General features: G+C 51.5%; 1 protein-coding gene across 3 annotated transcripts in view; it reads left to right on the top strand.

Moving 5' to 3' along the window:
• Nucleotides 1-19,028, top strand: part of aars2 (alanyl-tRNA synthetase 2, mitochondrial (putative)) — a 75,410-nt gene that overhangs the window by 43,647 nt on the left and 12,735 nt on the right. For all 3 annotated transcript variants that reach the window (XM_073056241.1, XM_073056239.1, XM_073056242.1), the window contains 5 exons: nucleotides 4,785-4,925; nucleotides 5,346-5,483; nucleotides 9,514-9,611; nucleotides 16,225-16,333; nucleotides 18,335-18,457. In XM_073056241.1, the coding sequence (XP_072912342.1) occupies nucleotides 4,785-4,925; nucleotides 5,346-5,483; nucleotides 9,514-9,611; nucleotides 16,225-16,333; nucleotides 18,335-18,457 (609 nt within the window). The remainder of the gene's footprint in view (nucleotides 1-4,784; nucleotides 4,926-5,345; nucleotides 5,484-9,513; nucleotides 9,612-16,224; nucleotides 16,334-18,334; nucleotides 18,458-19,028) is intronic.

Raw genomic sequence — 19,028 nt, 5'->3', positions numbered from 1 at the left:
GTGATGACGGTCAGTGTGTGTCAGTGTGGTGACGGTCAGTGTGTGTCAGTGTGGTGACGGTCAGTGTGTGTCGGTGCGGTGACGGTCACTGTGTGTCGGTGCGGTGACGGTCACTGTGTGTCGGTGCGGTGACGGTCAGTGTGTGTCGGTGCGGTGACGGTCAGTGTGTGTCGGTGCGGTGACGGTCAGTGTGTGTCGGTGTGGTGACGGTCAGTGTGTGTCGGTGTGGTGACGGTCAGTGTGTGTCAGTGTGGTGACGGTCTGTGTGTGAGCCAAGACAGTGTGAAGTAAGACCAGAGGACCATAAGACATAGGAGCAGAATTAGGTCGCTAGGCCCATCGAGTCTGCTTCACCATTCCATCATGGCTGATCTATTACCCCTCTCAACCCCATTCTCCTGCCTTCACCCCGTAACCTTTGACACCCTGACTAATCAAGAAACTGTCAACCTCCACGCAACACCCATAAAATACTGGAGGAGCTCAGCAGGCCAGACATGGGAAAGGGTAGGCAGAGGACATTTCAAGCCAAATCTCTTCATCAGGACTGGAGAAAAAAGATGAGGAGCATCCTCATTTTTAATCTAGTCTTGATGAAGGGTCTCAGACCGAAACATCAACTGTACACTTTCCCATAGGTGCTACCTGGCCTGCTGAGTTCCTCCGATATTTTGTGTGCGTTGCTTTGGATTTCCAGCATCAGCAGATTTTCTCCTGTTTGTGATAGACGTATCAGCCTCCGTGACTCCATAACAATGAATTCCCCAAATTCACCACTCTCTGGCTAAAAATTTTCTTGCTCATCTTGTTTAAAATGGACGGCCCTCAATAATGAGGCTGTGTCCTCCAGTCTAGACTTTCCCACTGTAGGAAATATCCTCTCCAAGTCCATTCTATCTAGGCCTTTCAATATTCGATAGGTTTCAATGAGGTCTCCCCTCATTCTTCTGAATTCCAATGAGTACAGGCCCAGAGCCATCAAGAGCTGCTCACACATTAACCCTTTCATTCCCAGGATCATTCTCATGAACCTCCTCTGGACCTTCTCCACCGTCAGCACATCTTTTCTTAGAGAAAGGGCCAAAAACTGCTCACAGTACTCCAAGTGTGGTCTCACCAATGTCTTCTAAAGCCTGAGCATTACATCCTTGCAGTTATATTTTAGACCTCTGTAAATGAATGCTATCACTGCATTTGCTTTCCTCACCACTGGCTCAACCTGCAAGTTAACCTTTAGGAAATCCTGCATGATGACTCCCAAGTCCCTTTGCACCTCTGATTTTTGAATTTTATCCCCATTTAGAAAATGGTCTCTGCCTTTATTCCTTTTACCAATGTGCATGATCATACACTTCCCCACACTGTAATCCAACTGCCACTTCTTTGCCCATTCTTGCAATCTGTCCAAGTCCTTCTGCACACATCCTGCTTCCTCAACACCAAATGCCCCTCCACCTACCGTCCGCAAACTTGGTCACAAAGCCATCAATTCCTTTATCCAAATCATTGATGTATAACATGAAGAGAAGCAGTACCAACACCTGTGGCACACCACTAGTCACTGGCAGCTAACCAGTAAAGGCCCCCTTTATTCTCACTCTTTGCCTCCTGCCAGTCTCCCGTCTTCTATCCATGATAGTATCTTACCTGTAATACCATGAGCAGCGCCTTGTCAAATGCCTCCGGAAAATCCAAACAAATATCATCCACTGACTCTCCTTTGTCTATCCCGCCTGTTATTTCCTCAAAGGATTCCAACGGATTTGTCAGACAAGATTTCCCCGTAAGGAAACCATGCTGACTTTGGCCTATTTTGTCAAGTGCCTCCAAGTACCCTGAGACCCTATCCTTAATGAGGATGGCTCTACCATCTTGCCAACCACTGAAGTCAGGCTAACTGGTCTATAGTTTCCTTTCTTCTGCCTCCCTCCCCTCGCGAAGAGTTGAGTGACGTGCAGTTTTCCAGCCCTCCAGAACCATTCCAGAATTATTGAAAGATCATCAGTAAAGCTTCCCCAATCTCTTCAGCCACCTCTTTCAGAACCCTGGGGTGCAGTCCATCTGGTCCAGGGACTTACAGTGCTGCTAGAAAGTTTGTGAACCCTGTAGAATTTTCTCTATTTCTGCATAAATATGACTTGAAATGTGATCATATCTTAATGTAAATTCTAAAACTAGATAAAGAGTACCCAATTAAATAAATAACAAAAAAAGCATTGTACTTGTTCATTTATTTATTGAGGAAAATTATCCAATATTACATGAATTTGTTGGAAAAAGTATGTGAACCTTTGCATTCAGTAACTGGTGTGAGCCCCTTGTACAGCAATAACTTCAACCAAACATTTCCGGTAACTGTTGATCAGTCCTGCACATTGGCCTGGAGGTATTTTAGGTCTCTCCTCCTTACAAAACTGCTTCAGCTCTGGGATGTCGGTGAGCTTCCTTGCATGAACTACTTGCTTCAGGTCCTTCCACAACATTTCTATAGAATTAAGGTCAGGACTTTGACTCGGCCATTCCAAAACATGAATTTTCTTTTTAATCATTCTGTTATTGATTTACTCGTCTTTCGGATCATTGTCTTGTTGCATTATCCATTAAGCTTCAGGTGATGGACAGTTACGCTGACATTCTCTTGTAAAATGTCTGGACACAATTTTGAATTCACTGTTCTCTCAACAATTGCAAGATGTCCAGGCCCTGAGGCAGCAAAGCAGCTCCAAACTATGATGTGTCTTCCACCATGCTTCACAATTGGGATGATGTTTTGGTGTTGGTGTGCAGTGCCCTTTTTCCTCCAAACATTCTGCCAAAAATTTCAACTTTTGTCTTATCTGTCCACAGAGCGTTGTCCCAGGTAGTCTTTTGGAAATTTGAGATGTACAGCAATGTTTGTTTTAGAGAGCAGTAGTTTCCTCCATGGTGTCCTTCCACGAACACCATTCCTGTTCAGTGTGTTTCTTATAGTGGACACACGAACGGAGACTTTGGCAGGCTCTAGAGATTTCTGCAGGTCTTTTGCTGTTACCCTTGGGTTCTGTTTCACCTCCCTCAGCGTTGCACATTGTGCTCTTGGTGTGATCTTTGCAGGAAGCCCGCACCAAGGGAGAGTAGCAACAGTACTGAATTTCCTCCATTTGTAGAATGGTATGTTGAAAGTTACATAGAATACTTTGATCGAGGCATGGTGCACGTAAACAGATCTTTCTCAAGAAGAGCACAGGCTCTGTTAGCAACCTGACTTTGTGTGTGTTTTTATAGAACAGGGCACCTCCACAACCCACACCTCCAATCTCATCTCATTGATTGAAACGCCTGACTCCAAATGGCTTTTGTAGAGGGCATTTCCCCAGAGTTTCACATACTTTTCCAACAAATACGTATAATATTAGATCATTTTTCTCAATAAATAAATGAACAGGTATAATGTTTTGTGTTATTTATTTAATTGGGTTCTCTTTATCTAGTTTTAGGACTTGCATCTGTCATATTTGTGCAGAAATAGAGAAAATTCTACAGGGTTCACAAACCTTCAGGCACCAGATATATCCGAAAAACCTTTTGATATCCACCTTGATATTATTGACTCGCTTACCTTTCATATTTCATCTTTTCTCTCCTTATGCTGTTTTTAGTTACCTTCTGTTGGCTTCTAAAGCTTTGCAATCCTTTACCTTCCCATTAATCTTTGCTCTATTATATGCCCTCTCTTTTGCTCTTACGTTGTCCTTGAATTCCCTCATCGGCCACAGTTGCCTCATTCTCCCTCAAGAATACTTTTGTTCTTTGAGATGTATCTATATTGCACCTTCCGAATTGCTCTCAGAAACTCCAGCCTTTGCTGTCCTGCCATCATCCCTGTCAGTGTCCCCTTCCAATCAACTTTGGCCAGCTCCTCTCTCATGCCTCTGTAATCCCCTTTACTCCACTCTTATACTGAAATCTCTGATTTTAGCTTCTCATGACCATTGTGACACTAGTCTGCATGTGACAGTCTGTGTTGTGACCTGGGTATGCAGGTGATGTTCTGCATTGTGACCTGCGTCTCTGTGTTGTGACCTGGGTCTGCAGGTGATGTTCTGCATTGTGACCTGCGTCTCTGTGTTGTGACCTGGGTCTGCAGGTGATGTTCTGCATTGTGACCTGCGTCTCTGTGTTGTGACCTGGGTCTGCAGGTGATGTTCTGCATTGTGACCTGCGTCTCTGTGTTGTGACCTGGGTCTGCAGGTGATGTTCTGCATTGTGACCTGCGTCTCTGTGTTGTGACCTGGGTCTGCAGGTGATGATCTGCATTGTGACCTGCGTCTCTGTGTTGTGACCTGGGTCTGCAGGTGATGATCTGCATTGTGACCTGCGTCTCTGTGTTGTGACCTGGGTCTGCAGGTGATGATCTGCATTGTGACCTGCGTCTCTGTGTTGTGACCTGGGTCTGCAGGTGATGATCTGCATTGTGACCTGCGTCTCTGTGTTGTGACCTGGGTCTGCAGGTGATGTTCTGCATTGTGACCTGCGTCTCTGTGTTGTGACCTGGGTCTGCAGGTGATGTTCTGCATTGTGACCTGCGTCTCTGTGTTGTGACCTGGGTCTGCAGGTGATGTTCTGCATTGTGACCTGCGTCTCTGTGTTGTGACCTGCGTCTCTGCGTTGTGACCTGCGTCTCTGCGTTGTGACCTGCGTCTCTGTGTTGTGACCTGCGTCTCTGCGTTGTGACCTGCGTCTCTGCGTTGTGACCTGCGTCTCTGTGTTGTGACCTGCGTCTCTGTGTTGTGACCCGTCCCCAGGCCCAGCGTGTTGGCTGCATGGTGAAGCACACAGCCACCCACTTGCTGAATGCAGCCCTGCACCGGATACTGGGAGCACAGACTGAGCAGCGAGGTTCACACATCACCGCCGATAGGCTAAGGCTCGACATCAGTGTCAAGGTAGGTCCCTGCTAGTTCCGGGAGATTCCACTTGGAATCAACAGCCTGTCTCCTCCAGGACCTGTCTTCTTCTAGCAACCATTTCCTATTCCAGTCTCACCTCCACTCCTGGCAACCAGTTGCCCCTTTTGCCCCTCTTGCCCCTCTTGCCCCTCCTGTGCAACTTGATCCTGCCCAAGCAACCGTACTACCTGGTAACCAATCCCCCACTCCTGTCAGCAGCCATTCCCTTCTCCGGCAGCCGTACCCTTGGTAACATCCGTCTGTCCAGATCACCCCCACCCCGGCAACCGTCCCCACTGTAGTCCCTACTCTGGCCTTGCCCATCCCATTCCATCCTGACAACTGACCATCGCTGTCCCTGGAGTTGTACACTCCATCCCCCGGTCCAGTTTTAACTCTTTCTGTGCCTCTCCCCAGAGACCAATCACGGACTCCCAGCTGGGGGAGCTGGAGGCCATGTTGCAGGAGCTGATCCAGAGGGATGAGGAGGTCTTCACTGCCGAACTGCCTTTGAGCCGGGCCCTGGGCATCCAGGGGCTGCGTACCATCGATGAGGTGAGTCTGAACCTGCTCCATCATCACCGTCCCTCCGCGAGGACCAGGAGCGGACTGCGACTGGGAGGAGAACGGGGAAATGTAGAACAATACAGCGCACTTCAGTCCTTGGTGTCTGTACTGAACATGACTAATCCTACATCCAACTGCACAATGTCTGTTTCCTTGCATCCCCCACCAGCTTGCCTCCTGTCTCAATACGTCCAAAATGTCATTATCATGTCTGCTTGCTCCACCTCCCCTGGTAACTGGTTATATCACTCTCTGTATAAAAATACTTGCCTCATAATTTTACGGCAAACAGGTTTATGTTTCCCGTAAACCTGTGCCCTCCGCTATTTGACATTTCCACACTAGGGGAAAAGGCTCTACGCTATCTGTGGCTTCTCACGATTTTACAACCTTCTATCTGGTCTCCACTCGGCATCCAACACTGCAGAAAACTACCCAAACTTGTCCAACTTTTCCTTGTAGCTAATATTCACTCATTCAGGCGGCAACCCTATTAACCTCTTCTGTGCCAATCCAAATCCTTCCTTTCCGTGATTCCGGGTTTCAATCATAACGGTCTCTTAGGAACGCGGCAAAGAAGCAAGGTGTGAGTGGTCAGGCTTTGGCTCATCTGGTGTGGGCGAGAACAGCTGGATGCTGTAAGTTTTTTCTCTTTCTTTGTCTATTCGTACATAGCTAGTGCAGTGAGAATGGGTCTAGAGTTAGTGGTATGTTCATTGTGTGAGACATTGGAACTACGGGACCTCATAACCTCATCTGTATGAAGTGCATTGAACTGCAGCTTCTTAAGGACCGTGTTAAGGAACTGGAGCTTGAGTTGCAGCCCGATGACCTTCGGCTCATAGAGGAGAATGAGGAGGTGCGGATTGCTAGGAGCTACATGGAGGTAGTCACCCCAAAGTTGCAGCTGGCTTGTGAAAAGGGCAATGTTATGATAGTCAGGTAGATTTGGAAAATCATGTTGCTGCTGGATCCCAAGGGATGAAATTTGTAGAATGCCTCTGAGGTTTTTTAGAGCAGATTGTGGTTGAGGCACTTAGGGAAAGCCATTTCTAGATAGGGTGTTGTGTAATGAACAACATTTGATTAGGGAGCTTAAGGTAAAGAAACCTCTAGGAGGCAGTGATGGTAATATGATAGAATTCACACGGCAGTCTGAAAGGGAGAAGATGAAGTCAGATGTATCGGTATTCCAGTGGAGTAAAGTGAATTACAGAGGTGTGAGAGAGGAACGGGCCAAAACTGGTTGGAAGTGGACACTAACAGGGACAATAGCTGGAATTTCTGGGAGCCATTTGGAATGCCCAGGGTAGATTCATCCCAAAGATGTAGTATTCTAAAGGGAGGATGACACAACCGTGGCTGACGGGAAGTCAAAGCCGGGGTCTGAAGCAAAAGAGAGGGCATATGTTAGAGCAAAAATTAGTGGGAAGTTCAAGGATTGGGAAGCTTTTAAAATCCAGAAGAACGCAACTAAAAAGCCATAGGGAGAGAAAAGATTAAATATGAAGTTAAGGTAGCCAATAATACAAAAGAGGATACCAAAAGTTTTTTTTCAGATATATAAAGAGTAAAAGAGAAGCTAGAATGAATATTGGACTTCTAGAAAATGACACTAGAGGGGTAGGAATGGGGGCAAAGAAAATGATCTTGAGGTCACCCTGGGGTTCTGAAAGATTGTGGAGGCATTAGTAGCGATCCTTCAAGAATCACTGGATTCTGAAACGGTTCCAGAGGACTGGAAAATGGCAAATGTCACTCCACTCTTCAAGAAGGGAGAGAGGCAGAAGAAAGGAAATTGTAGTTCAGTTTGCCTGATCTCAGTAGTTGGAAAGATATTGTAGTCTATTATTAAGAATGAGGTTTTGGAGACACACTACAAAATATGCCGAAGTCAGCAAGGTTTCCTTAAGGGGAAATCTTACCTGACAGATCTGTTGGAATTCTTTGAAGAAATAGCAGACAGGATAGACAAAGCAGACTCAGTGGATGTGGTGTACTTGGATTTTCAGAAAGCCTTTGACAAGGTGCTACACAAGAGGCTACTTAGCAAGATAAGGGCCCATGGTGTTACAGAAAAGATACTAACTCGGATAGAAGATTGGCTGACTGGCAGGAGGCAAAGATGGGTCTTTTCTGGTTGACTGCCGGTGACTAGTGGTGTTCCTCAGTTGTTGGGACTGCTTTTTTCACATAATATGTCAATGATTTGGATGATAGAATTGATGGCCTTGTGGCCAAGTTTGCAGATGATACAAAGATATGTGAAGGGGCAGGTAGTGTTGAAGAAACAGGGGGTCTGCAAAAGGACTTAGATGGGAGAATGGGCAAAGAAGTGGCAGATGGAATATAATATAGGGAAGTGTATGGTCATGTACTTTAGTAAAAAGAATAAAGATGTGGATTATTTTCTAAACGGGGAGAAAATCCAAAAATCAGAAGAGCAGAGGGACTTGGGAGTCATCATGCAGGATTTCCTAAAGGTTAACTTGCAGGTTGTGTCGGGGGTAAGGAAGGCAAATATGCTGTTGCATTAATTTAAAGAGGACTGGAATATAACAGTAAGGATGTAATGGTGAGTCGATATAAGGTATTGGTCAGACCATACTTGGAGTATTGTGAGCATCTTTGGGCCCCTTATCTAAGAAAAGATGTGTTGGCATTGGAGAGAGTTCAGAGGAGCTTCACAAGATTGATTCTGAGAATGAAATAGTTAACATATGAGGAGAGTTTGATAGATTTGGGCCTGTACTTGCTGGACTTTAGCAAATTGAGGGGGATCTCATTGAAAGGCCTAGATCAGGGGTTCCCAGCCATGGACCCCTATCATTAATTGAGGGGTCCAGGGCCCCCAGGTTGGGAACCCCTGGCCTAGATTGGGTGGAGGTGCAGAAGGTGCTTCCTATTGGGGGGGGGGGGGGGGGTCTAGGAGCAGAGAGCAGAGCCTCAGAGTAGAGGGATGTCCATTTAGGTCAGAAATGAGGGTGAATTTCTTTACCCAGAGGTTAGTGAATCTGTGGAATTCGTGGGAGGCCTAGTCTTTAGCTATATTTAAAGTGGATGTTGATATGTTTTGATTTGTTGGGGGCGTCAAAGCTTACAGGGTGAAGGCAGGAGAATGGGGTTGAGAGGGATAATAAATTAGCCATGATGGAATAGTAGAGAACTCGATGGGACAAACAAGCTAACTCTATTCTTATATCTTATGATTTATAATGAGGCGTCCAAACTGTGCACAACCCTCAAAATGTTGATTAATCAAAATGTAATGCAGCTGTGTCAACTTTCATACTCAGTGCCCCAACCAATGGAGCCAAGTGCTCTCAATGCCTGCTTCACCATCTTATCTGCCTGTATTAAGTTACAGACCTGCACCCCAAGATCACTCTATACATCACTGCTTCTCAAGATCCTGCCATTTTCCTCTTACGTTTCACATCCCACACTTGATTGGATTAAGCTTCATCTGTCATTTCTTCATCTGTCCTTGTTCCAGTCTGATCCATAACCACCAGAATCCTTTGGCAATCTTTGTATGCTACACAAATCTGCCAAATGTTGCTTAAGCTGGAAACGTACTAATCAGTCCACTAACATTTTCACCCAAGTCATTTATCAACACAGATCCCAGCTCTGATCCTGCAGGACACCACTGGTCATTAACCGGTACCCACATCTCCCACAGTGTGACACTCCCTCGGTACCGCCCCTCCCGCGGTGCGACTTTCCCTCGGTACCGCCCCTCCCGCGGTGCGACTTTCCTTCGGTAACGCCCCTCCCACAGTGTGACACTCCCTCGGTACCGCCCCTCCCACAGTGCGACTTTCCCTCGGTACCGCCCCTCCCACGGTGGGACTCTCCCTCGGTACCGCCCCTCCCGCGGTGCGGCTCTCCCTCGGTACCGCCCCTCCCGCAGTGCGGCTCTCCCTCGGTACCGCCCCTCCCGTGGTGCGGCTCTCCCTCAGTGTGTATGCTTTCAGGCGCTGTGAGAAGGGTTTGGCTTCTGTTTCTGTGACAGATTTACCCAGACCCTGTGCGAGTTGTCTCCATTGGAATCCCTGTAGAACAGCTGCAGACCTCAGACAACACCCACTCTGCGGAGCTCTGCTGTGGAACGCAAGTATTAACCTCTGTAATCCGCCCCTTCCTGGGAAATAGGTGCACAGTGCAGAGGGGCTTCACTCTCTGGGAGTATGAGTGACAGAGAGTCTATCTAACCCTGGGGTATGTAATATGACATTGGAAAGGGGGCTTCCCTCTGTGACTGACCACAGGAGTGTGTGATGGACAGTGTAGAGGGAGCTTCCCTCTGTGACTGACCCCAGGAGTGTGTGATGGACAGTGTAGAGGGAGCTTCCCTCTGTGTCTGACCCTGGTAGTGTGTGATGGGATAGTATAGAGGGAGCTTCCCTCTGTGACTGACCCCAGGAGTGTGTGATGGGACAGTGTAGAGGGAGCTTCCCTCTGTGTCTGACCCTGGTAGTGTGTGATGGGACAGTGTAGAGGGAGCTTCCCTCTGTGACTGACCCCAGGAGTGTGTGATGGACAGTGTAGAGGGAGCTTCCCTCTGTGTCTGACCCTGGTAGTGTGTGATGGGATAGTATAGAGGGAGCTTCCCTCTGTGACTGACCGCAGGAGTGTGTGATGGACAGTGTAGAGGGAGCTTCCCTCTGTGACTGACCCCAGGAGTGTGTGATGGACAGTGTAGAGGGAGCTTCCCTCTGTGACTGACCGCAGGAGTGTGTGATGGACAGTGTAGAGGGAGCTTCCCTCTGTGACTGACCCCAGGAGTGAGTGATGGACAGTGTAGAGGAGCTTCCCTCTGTGACTGACCCCAGGAGTGTGTGATGGACAGTGTAGAGGAGCTTCCCTCTGTGACTGACCCCAGGAGTGTGTGATGGACAGTGTAGAGGGAGCTTCCCTCTGTCTCTGACCCTGGTAGTGTGTGATGGGATAGTGTAGAGGGAGCTTCCCTCTGTCTCTGACCCTGGTAGTGTGTGATGGGATAGTATAGAGGGAGCTTCCCTCTGTGACTGACCGCAGGAGTGTGTGATGGACAGTGTAGAGGGAGCTTCCCTCTGTGACTGACCCCAGGAGTGTGTGATCGACAGTGTAGAGGGAGCTTCCCTCTGTGACTGACCGCAGGAATGTGTGATGTACAGTGTAGAGGGAGCTTCCCTCTGTGACTGACCCCAGGAGTGTGTGATGGACAGTGTAGAGGGAGCTTCCCTCTGTGACTGACCGCAGGATTGTGTGATGGGACAGTGTAGAGGGTGCTTCCCTCTGTGACCGCAGGATTGTGTGATGGGACAGTGTAGAGGGAGCTTCCCTCTGTGACTGACCCCAGGAGTGTGTGATGGAAAGTGTAGAGGGAGCTTCACCCTGTGTCTGACCACAGGAGTGTGTGATGGACAGTGTAGAGGGAGCTTCCCTCTGTGACTGACCCCAGGAGTGTGTGATGGGACAGTGTAGAGGGAGCTTCCCTCTGTGACTGACCCCAGGAGTGTGTGATGGACAGTGTAGAGGGAGCTTCCCTCTGTGTCTGACCCCAGGAGTGTGTGATGGACAGTGTAGAGGGAGCCGCACTCTGTGACTGACACCGGGAGTGTGCGATGGGACAGTGTAGAGGGAGCTTCCCTCTGTAACTGACCCCAGGAGTGTGTGATGGACAGTGTAGAGGGAGCTTCCCTCTGTGACTGACCCCAGGAGTGTGTGATGGACAGTGTAGAGGGAGCTTCCCTCTGTGTCTGACCCCGGGAGTGTGTGATGGGACGGTGTGGAGGGAGTTTCACTCTGTGTCTGACCCCGGGAGTGTGTGATGGGACAGTGTAGAGGGAGCTTCCCTCTGTGACTGACCCCAGGAGTGTGTGATGGACAGTGCAGAGGGAGCTTCCCTCTGTGACTGACCCCAGGAGTGTGTGATGGACAGTGTAGAGGGAGCTTCCCTCTGTGACTGACCCCAGGAGTGTGTGATGGGACAGTGTAGAGGGAGCTTCCCTCTGTGACTGACCGCAGGAGTGTGTGATGGGACAGTGTAGAGGGAGTTTCCCTCTGTGACTGACCGCAGGAGTGTGTGATGGGACAGTGTAGAGGGAGCTTCCCTCTGTGACTGACCCCAGGATTGTGTGATAGGACAGTGCAGAGGGTGCTTCACCCTGTGTCTGACCCCGGGAGTGTGTGATAGGACAGTGTAGAGGGAGCTTCCCTCTGTGACTGACCCCAGGAGTGTGTGATGGGACAGTGTAGAGGGAGCTTCCCTCTGTGACTGACCCCAGGAGTGTGGGATGGACAGTGTAGAGGGAGCTTCACCCTGTGTCTGACCCTGGGAGTGTGTGATGGGACAGTGTAGAGGGAGCTTCACCCTGTGTCTGACCCTGGGAGTGTGTGATGGGACAGTGTAGAGGGAGCTTCCCTCTGTGACTGACCCCAGGAGTGTGTGATGGACAGTGTAGAGGGAGCTTCACCCTGTGTCTGACCCTGGGAGTGTGTGATGGGACAGTGTAGAGGGAGCTTCACCCTGTGTCTGACCCTGGGAGTGTGTGATGGGACAGTGTAGAGGGAGCTTCACCCTGTGTCTGACCCTGGGAGTGTGTGATGGGACAGTGCAGAGGGAGCTTCACCCTGTGTCTGACCCTGGGAGTGTGTGATGGGACAGTGTAGAGGGAGATTCACCCTGTGTCTGACCGCAGGAGTGTGTGATGGGACAGTGTAGAGGGAGCTTCACCCTGTGACTGACCCTGGGAGTGTGTGATGGGACAGTGTGGAGGGAGACTCATTCTGTGTCTCACCCTGGGAGTGTGTGATGGGACAGTGTAGAGGGAGCTTCACCCTGTGTCTGACCCTGGGAGTGTGTGATGGGACAGTGTAGAGGGAGCTTCACCCTGTGTCTGACCCTGGGAGTGTGTGATGGGACAGTGTGGAGGGAGACTCATTCTGTGTCTCACCCTGGGAGTGTGTGATGGGACAGTGTAGAGGGAGCTTCACCCTGTGTCTGACCCTGGGAGTGTGTGATGGGAAAGTGTAGAGGGAGCTTCACCCTGTGTCTGACCCTGGGAGTGTGTGATGGGACAGTGTAGAGGGAGCTTCACCCTGTGTCTGACCCCGGGAGTGTGTGATGGGACAGTGTAGAGGGAGCTTCACCCTGTGTCTGACCCTGGGAGTGTGTGATGGGACAGTGCAGAGGGAGATTCACCCTGTGTCTGACCCCGGGAGTATGTGATGGGACAGTGTAGAGGGAGATTCACCCTGTGTCTGACCGCAGGAGTGTGTGATGGGACAGTGCAGAGGGAGATTCACCCTGTGTCTGACCCTGGGAGTGTGTGATGGGACAGTGCAGAGGGAGATTCACCCTGTGTCTGACCCTGGGAGTGTGTGATGGGACAGTGCAGAGGGAGCTTCACCCTGTGTCTGACCCTGGGAGTGTGTGATGGGACAGTGTAGAGGGAGCTTCACCCTGTGTCTGACCCTGGGAGTGTGTGATGGGACAGTGCAGAGGGAGATTCACCCTGTGTCTGACCCTGGGAGTGTGTGATGGGACAGTGCAGAGGGAGATTCACCCTGTGTCTGACCGCAGGAGTGTGTGATGGGACAGTGCAGAGGGAGATTCACCCTGTGTCTGACCCTGGGAGTGTGTGATGGGACAGTGCAGAGGGAGATTCACCCTGTGTCTGACCCTGGGAGTGTGTGATGGGACAGTGCAGAGGGAGATTCACCCTGTGTCTGACCCTGGGAGTGTGTGATGGGACAGTGCAGAGGGAGATTCACCCTGTGTCTGACCCTGCAGGAGTGTGTGATGGGACAGTGCAGAGGGAGATTCACCCTGTGTCTGACCCTGCAGGAGTGTGTGATGGGACAGTGCAGAGGGAGATTCACCCTGTGTCTGACCGCAGGAGTGTGTGATGGGACAGTGCAGAGGGAGATTCACCCTGTGTCTGACCCTGGGAGTGTGTGATGGGACAGTGCAGAGGGAGATTCACCCTGTGTCTGACCCTGGGAGTGTGTGATGGGACAGTGCAGAGGGAGATTCACCCTGTGTCTGACCCTGCAGGAGTGTGTGATGGGACAGTGCAGAGGGAGATTCACCCTGTGTCTGACCCTGCAGGAGTGTGTGATGGGACAGTGCAGAGGGAGATTCACCCTGTGTCTGACCGCAGGAGTGTGTGATGGGACAGTGCAGAGGGAGATTCACCCTGTGTCTGACCGCAGGAGTGTGTGATGGGACAGTGCAGAGGGAGATTCACCCTGTGTCTGACCCTGGGAGTGTGTGATGGGACAGTGCAGAGGGAGATTCACCCTGTGTCTGACCCTGGGAGTGTGTGATGGGACAGTGCAGAGGGAGCTTCCCTCTGTGACTGACCCCAGGAGTGTGTGATGGGACAGTGTAGAGGGAGCTTCCCTCTGTGACTGACCCCAGGAGTGTGGGATGGACAGTGTAGAGGGAGCTTCACCCTGTGTCTGACCCTGGGAGTGTGTGATGGGACAGTGTAGAGGGAGCTTCACCCTGTGTCTGACCCTGGGAGTGTGTGATGGGACAGTGTAGAGGGAGCTTCCCTCTGTGACTGACCCCAGGAGTGTGTGATGGACAGTGTAGAGGGAGCTTCACCCTGTGTCTGACCCTGGGAGTGTGTGATGGGACAGTGTAGAGGGAGCTTCACCCTGTGTCTGACCCTGGGAGTGTGTGATGGGACAGTGTAGAGGGAGCTTCACCCTGTGTCTGACCCTGGGAGTGTGTGATGGGACAGTGCAGAGGGAGCTTCACCCTGTGTCTGACCCTGGGAGTGTGTGATGGGACAGTGTAGAGGGAGATTCACCCTGTGTCTGACCGCAGGAGTGTGTGATGGGACAGTGTAGAGGGAGCTTCACCCTGTGACTGACCCTGGGAGTGTGTGATGGGACAGTGTGGAGGGAGACTCATTCTGTGTCTCACCCTGGGAGTGTGTGATGGGACAGTGTAGAGGGAGCTTCACCCTGTGTCTGACCCTGGGAGTGTGTGATGGGACAGTGTGGAGGGAGACTCATTCTGTGTCTCACCCTGGGAGTGTGTGATGGGACAGTGTAGAGGGAGCTTCACCCTGTGTCTGACCCTGGGAGTGTGTGATGGGAAAGTGTAGAGGGAGCTTCACCCTGTGTCTGACCCTGGGAGTGTGTGATGGGACAGTGTAGAGGGAGCTTCACCCTGTGTCTGACCCCGGGAGTGTGTGATGGGACAGTGTAGAGGGAGCTTCACCCTGTGTCTGACCCTGGGAGTGTGTGATGGGACAGTGCAGAGGGAGATTCACCCTGTGTCTGACCCCGGGAGTATGTGATGGGACAGTGTAGAGGGAGATTCACCCTGTGTCTGACCGCAGGAGTGTGTGATGGGACAGTGCAGAGGGAGATTCACCCTGTGTCTGACCCTGGGAGTGTGTGATGGGACAGTGCAGAGGGAGATTCACCCTGTGTCTGACCCTGGGAGTGTGTGATGGGACAGTGCAGAGGGAGCTTCACCCTGTGTCTGACCCTGGGAGTGTGTGATGGGACAGTGTAGAGGGAGCTTCACCCTGTGTCTGACCCTGGGAGTGTGTGATGGGACAGTGCAGAGGGAGATTCACCCTGTGTCTGACCCTGGGAGTGTGTGATGGGACAGTGCAGAGGGAGATTCACCCTGTGTCTGACCGCAGGAGTGTGTGATGGGACAGTGCAGAGGGAGATTCACCCTGTGTCTGACCCTGGGAGTGTGTGATGGGACAGTGCAGAGGGAGATTCACCCTGTGTCTGACCCTGGGAGTGTGTGATGGGACAGTGCAGAGGGAGATTCACCCTGTGTCTGACCCTGGGAGTGTGTGATGGGACAGTGCAGAGGGAGATTCACCCTGTGTCTGACCCTGCAGGAGTGTGTGATGGGACAGTGCAGAGGGAGATTCACCCTGTGTCTGACCCTGCAGGAGTGTGTGATGGGACAGTGCAGAGGGAGATTCACCCTGTGTCTGACCGCAGGAGTGTGTGATGGGACAGTGCAGAGGGAGATTCACCCTGTGTCTGACCCTGGGAGTGTGTGATGGGACAGTGCAGAGGGAGATTCACCCTGTGTCTGACCGTGGGAGTGTGTGATGGGACAGTGCAGAGGGAGATTCACCCTGTGTCTGACCCTGCAGGAGTGTGTGATGGGACAGTGCAGAGGGAGATTCACCCTGTGTCTGACCCTGCAGGAGTGTGTGATGGGACAGTGCAGAGGGAGATTCACCCTGTGTCTGACCGCAGGAGTGTGTGATGGGACAGTGCAGAGGGAGATTCACCCTGTGTCTGACCGCAGGAGTGTGTGATGGGACAGTGCAGAGGGAGATTCACCCTGTGTCTGACCCTGGGAGTGTGTGATGGGACAGTGCAGAGGGAGATTCACCCTGTGTCTGACCCTGGGAGTGTGTGATGGGACAGTGCAGAGGGAGATTCACCCTGTGTCTGACCCTGGGAGTGTGTGATGGGACAGTGCAGAGGGAGATTCACCCTGTGTCTGACCGCAGGAGTGTGTGATGGACGGTGTAGAGGGAGATTCACCCTGTGTCTGACCGCAGGAGTGTGTGATGGGACAGTGCAGAGGGAGATTCACCCTGTGTCTGACCGCAGGAGTGTGTGATGGACGGTGTAGAGGGAGATTCACCCTGTGTCTGACCGCAGGAGTGTGTGATGGACGGTGTAGAAGTGGATGTGCCATGCACTTTGTGTCCTTAATAAACGCCTTTCCTCTGTGCAGACACTTGTCACGGACGGGACTGATTCAGGACCTGGTTATTGTCTCTGAGAGGCAGCTGGGAAAGGGTGTCAGCCGACTGATCGCTGTGACGGGGCAGGAGGCCAGGCAGGTGAGGGGGAAGTTCAAACCAGGTATATGGGGCAAGAGTGGTGGGTGCTTGGAATGGGCTGCCAGGGGTGGGGGTGCAGATCAGTATGATCGGTTTTTAAAGACTCTTAGATAGGCACATTAACGTGCAGAGAATGGAGGGACGTGGGCCATATGCCAGTGGCAGGGTCTGTGCCTGTGTTCTATGTCCTATCAAAGATGATGGTCTGCACCCTCCTCCTTCCCCACCCAGAGTTCAGCTGAGGTCGAGGAGTGGGGAAACTTTCTCAGACCACAGAGCACTTCCTTGGCCATAGAGAATGATAGCCACATGGAACTTGCTTCCCTTGAGCTGTATTCAGCCGGAGGGTTGCAGAGTGTCCAGGCTGCAGCAGTGACACGAGCTCAGTTTCCCTGCCTCCTCTGCCCCACTCATCATGTCCTTGATCTCTGCATTTCCCAGCCTTTAATCTCCCAACGTTCTTTCCCTTTAAATGCCCTCTGGGTGACTTCAACTACAACTTATTCCCTCCCTTTCAGAGGTGTTCCCCTAGCCCTAGCCTCTAACTCTTCCTCCTGTTCCCACTTCTGAAGGATCCCAGTCCTGAAACATGTTGATGTCTCCGCCTGTGCACAGACCTGCTAAGCATTTACAGTTCATCTTCTGGAGATTTTTCCATTGTCATGTTTGCTGCTGGTTGGCAGTGTGGTTGTGTGAAAGGTATAGACACGCTGAGGTTGAGTGAATGGGTGGAATACTGTGCTTGAGAGGTTTGAAGTAGCTGGTGATTGGTAAGTGTTGGGTGTCTGGGGGGAGAAACACTCACAGAACACAGTAACAGTCTCGGCCCGAAATGTTTTGTTTCCCTGCTGAGTTCCTCCAGCGTTTAGTGTGTTTCTCCAGATGTGCAGCACCTCTGTTGCACGGAGGGACCTGGGTGTACGAGGTTCAGATGTGCAGCACCTCTGTTGCACGGAGGGACCTGGGTGTACGAGGTTCAGATGTGCAGCACCTCTGTTGCACGGAGGGACCTGGGTGTACGAGGTTCAGATGTGCAGCACCTCTGTTGCACGGAGGGACCTGGGTGTACGAGGTTCAGCATGCACTGAGGCAAGGAGAGGGTAAGCAGTCCGTATCTGTTTGCCTGGGTCAACATGTCTACAACTAGAAGGCATGCGTTTAAGATGAAGGGGGTTGAGGTTCAACGGAGATACACGGGGAAAGTTTTCTTTTAGAGTGCTGGATGCCTGGAAGGCTGTGCTAGGAAATGTGGAGAGAAACATTAATGAGGTGTATACAAGGCTCTGGGATTCAGCTTATGTGCAGAGAATGGAGGGATATGGACATTGTGTAACAGCAAGGGACTGATTTACTTGGAGATGTGATTCGGTTGGCCTTTGATGGTGTATGTACGAGTCGAGGGGTCTCGCTCCAGTCACATTGGGCACTGCTGAGACGACATCACACAGTGCATGAGTCTCCTTCCCCAAGCAAGGGTGCACTGAGGGTTTATCAGAAGGGATCTGGTGTGAGAGAATTGCCCTTGAGAGATGGACTGAGCCTATTAAATGGAATGAGAGAATGGGACCAGAGTGATCATTTTCCCAGCTGAGGTGTCCACAGTCACAGTCTCAGGGTGATGAGTCAGCCATTCAGCACTGAGATGAGGACTCTCTCTGCGGAACAGGAAAGCACAGCAGACACTGAATTAAACTGGTAATGACTGAACTAATTCCTACTGCTTCACAGAGTCTCTATTCTCCATTCTCTGCACATTCGTGTGTCTACCTGAGCCCCTTAAATGCCTCCATGATATCTGTCCTATCAGCTTACAGAGACCCGTGCACATATGACAGAGATATTGAGGGGATCCTGGGAAGTGAGGAATTGGACTGGGCGACCAGGGACAGCATAGGGGAGCAGCCTCCTCTTCTTTTTACTGCTCTCTTTATGCAGTTAATAAAGAAGTTGTTGCTTGCTGCTGAATCCCAGGTGATTATTTTCTTGTGTTTGTGCCCACAGGCTCGAGTGATGGGCAGTGCCCTGTGCGAGGAGGTGGACTCCCTGTCGGCACAGGCACAAGGCGTCCCCAAATCACTGGGGGATGCCCGCAGGCTTGGCAAGGACATTGGCCGGCTGACTGATGTGAGAACTTTCCTCAGTACACAGTGCGACCCTCCCTCCATACTGCCCCTCCCACAGTGCGACTCTCCCTCAGTACCACCCCTCCCACAGTGCGACCCTCCCTCAATACCGCCCCTCCCACAGTGTGACTCTCCCTCCATACTGCCCCTCCCACAGTGTGACTCTCCCTCAGTACCGCCCCTCCCACAGTGTGACTCTCCCTCGGTATCGCCCCTCCCACAGTGTGACTCTCCCTCAGTACCGCCCCTCCCACAGTGTGACTCTCCCTCAGTACCGCCCCTCCCACAGTGTGACCCTCCCTCAGTACCACCCCTCCCACAGTGCAACCCTCCCTCGGTACCGCTCCTCCTGCAGTGCGACCCTCCCTCGGTACCGCCCCTCCCACAGTGTGACTCTCCCTCGGTACCGCCCCTCCCACAGTGTGACTCTCCCTCAGTACCGCCCCTCCCGCAGAGCAACCCTCCCTCGGTACCGCCCCTCCCACAGTGTGACTCTCCCTCGGTACCCGCCCCTCCCACAGTGCGACTCTCCCTCGGTACCCGCCCCTCCCACAGTGTGACTCTCCCTCAGT

This window comes from Hemitrygon akajei, chromosome 9 (genome assembly GCF_048418815.1).
Source record: "Hemitrygon akajei chromosome 9, sHemAka1.3, whole genome shotgun sequence".
NCBI lineage: Eukaryota > Metazoa > Chordata > Chondrichthyes > Myliobatiformes > Dasyatidae > Hemitrygon > Hemitrygon akajei.
The sequence above is the reverse complement of the archived record's forward strand: the minus strand, read 5'-3'. Positions and strand labels throughout refer to the sequence as shown.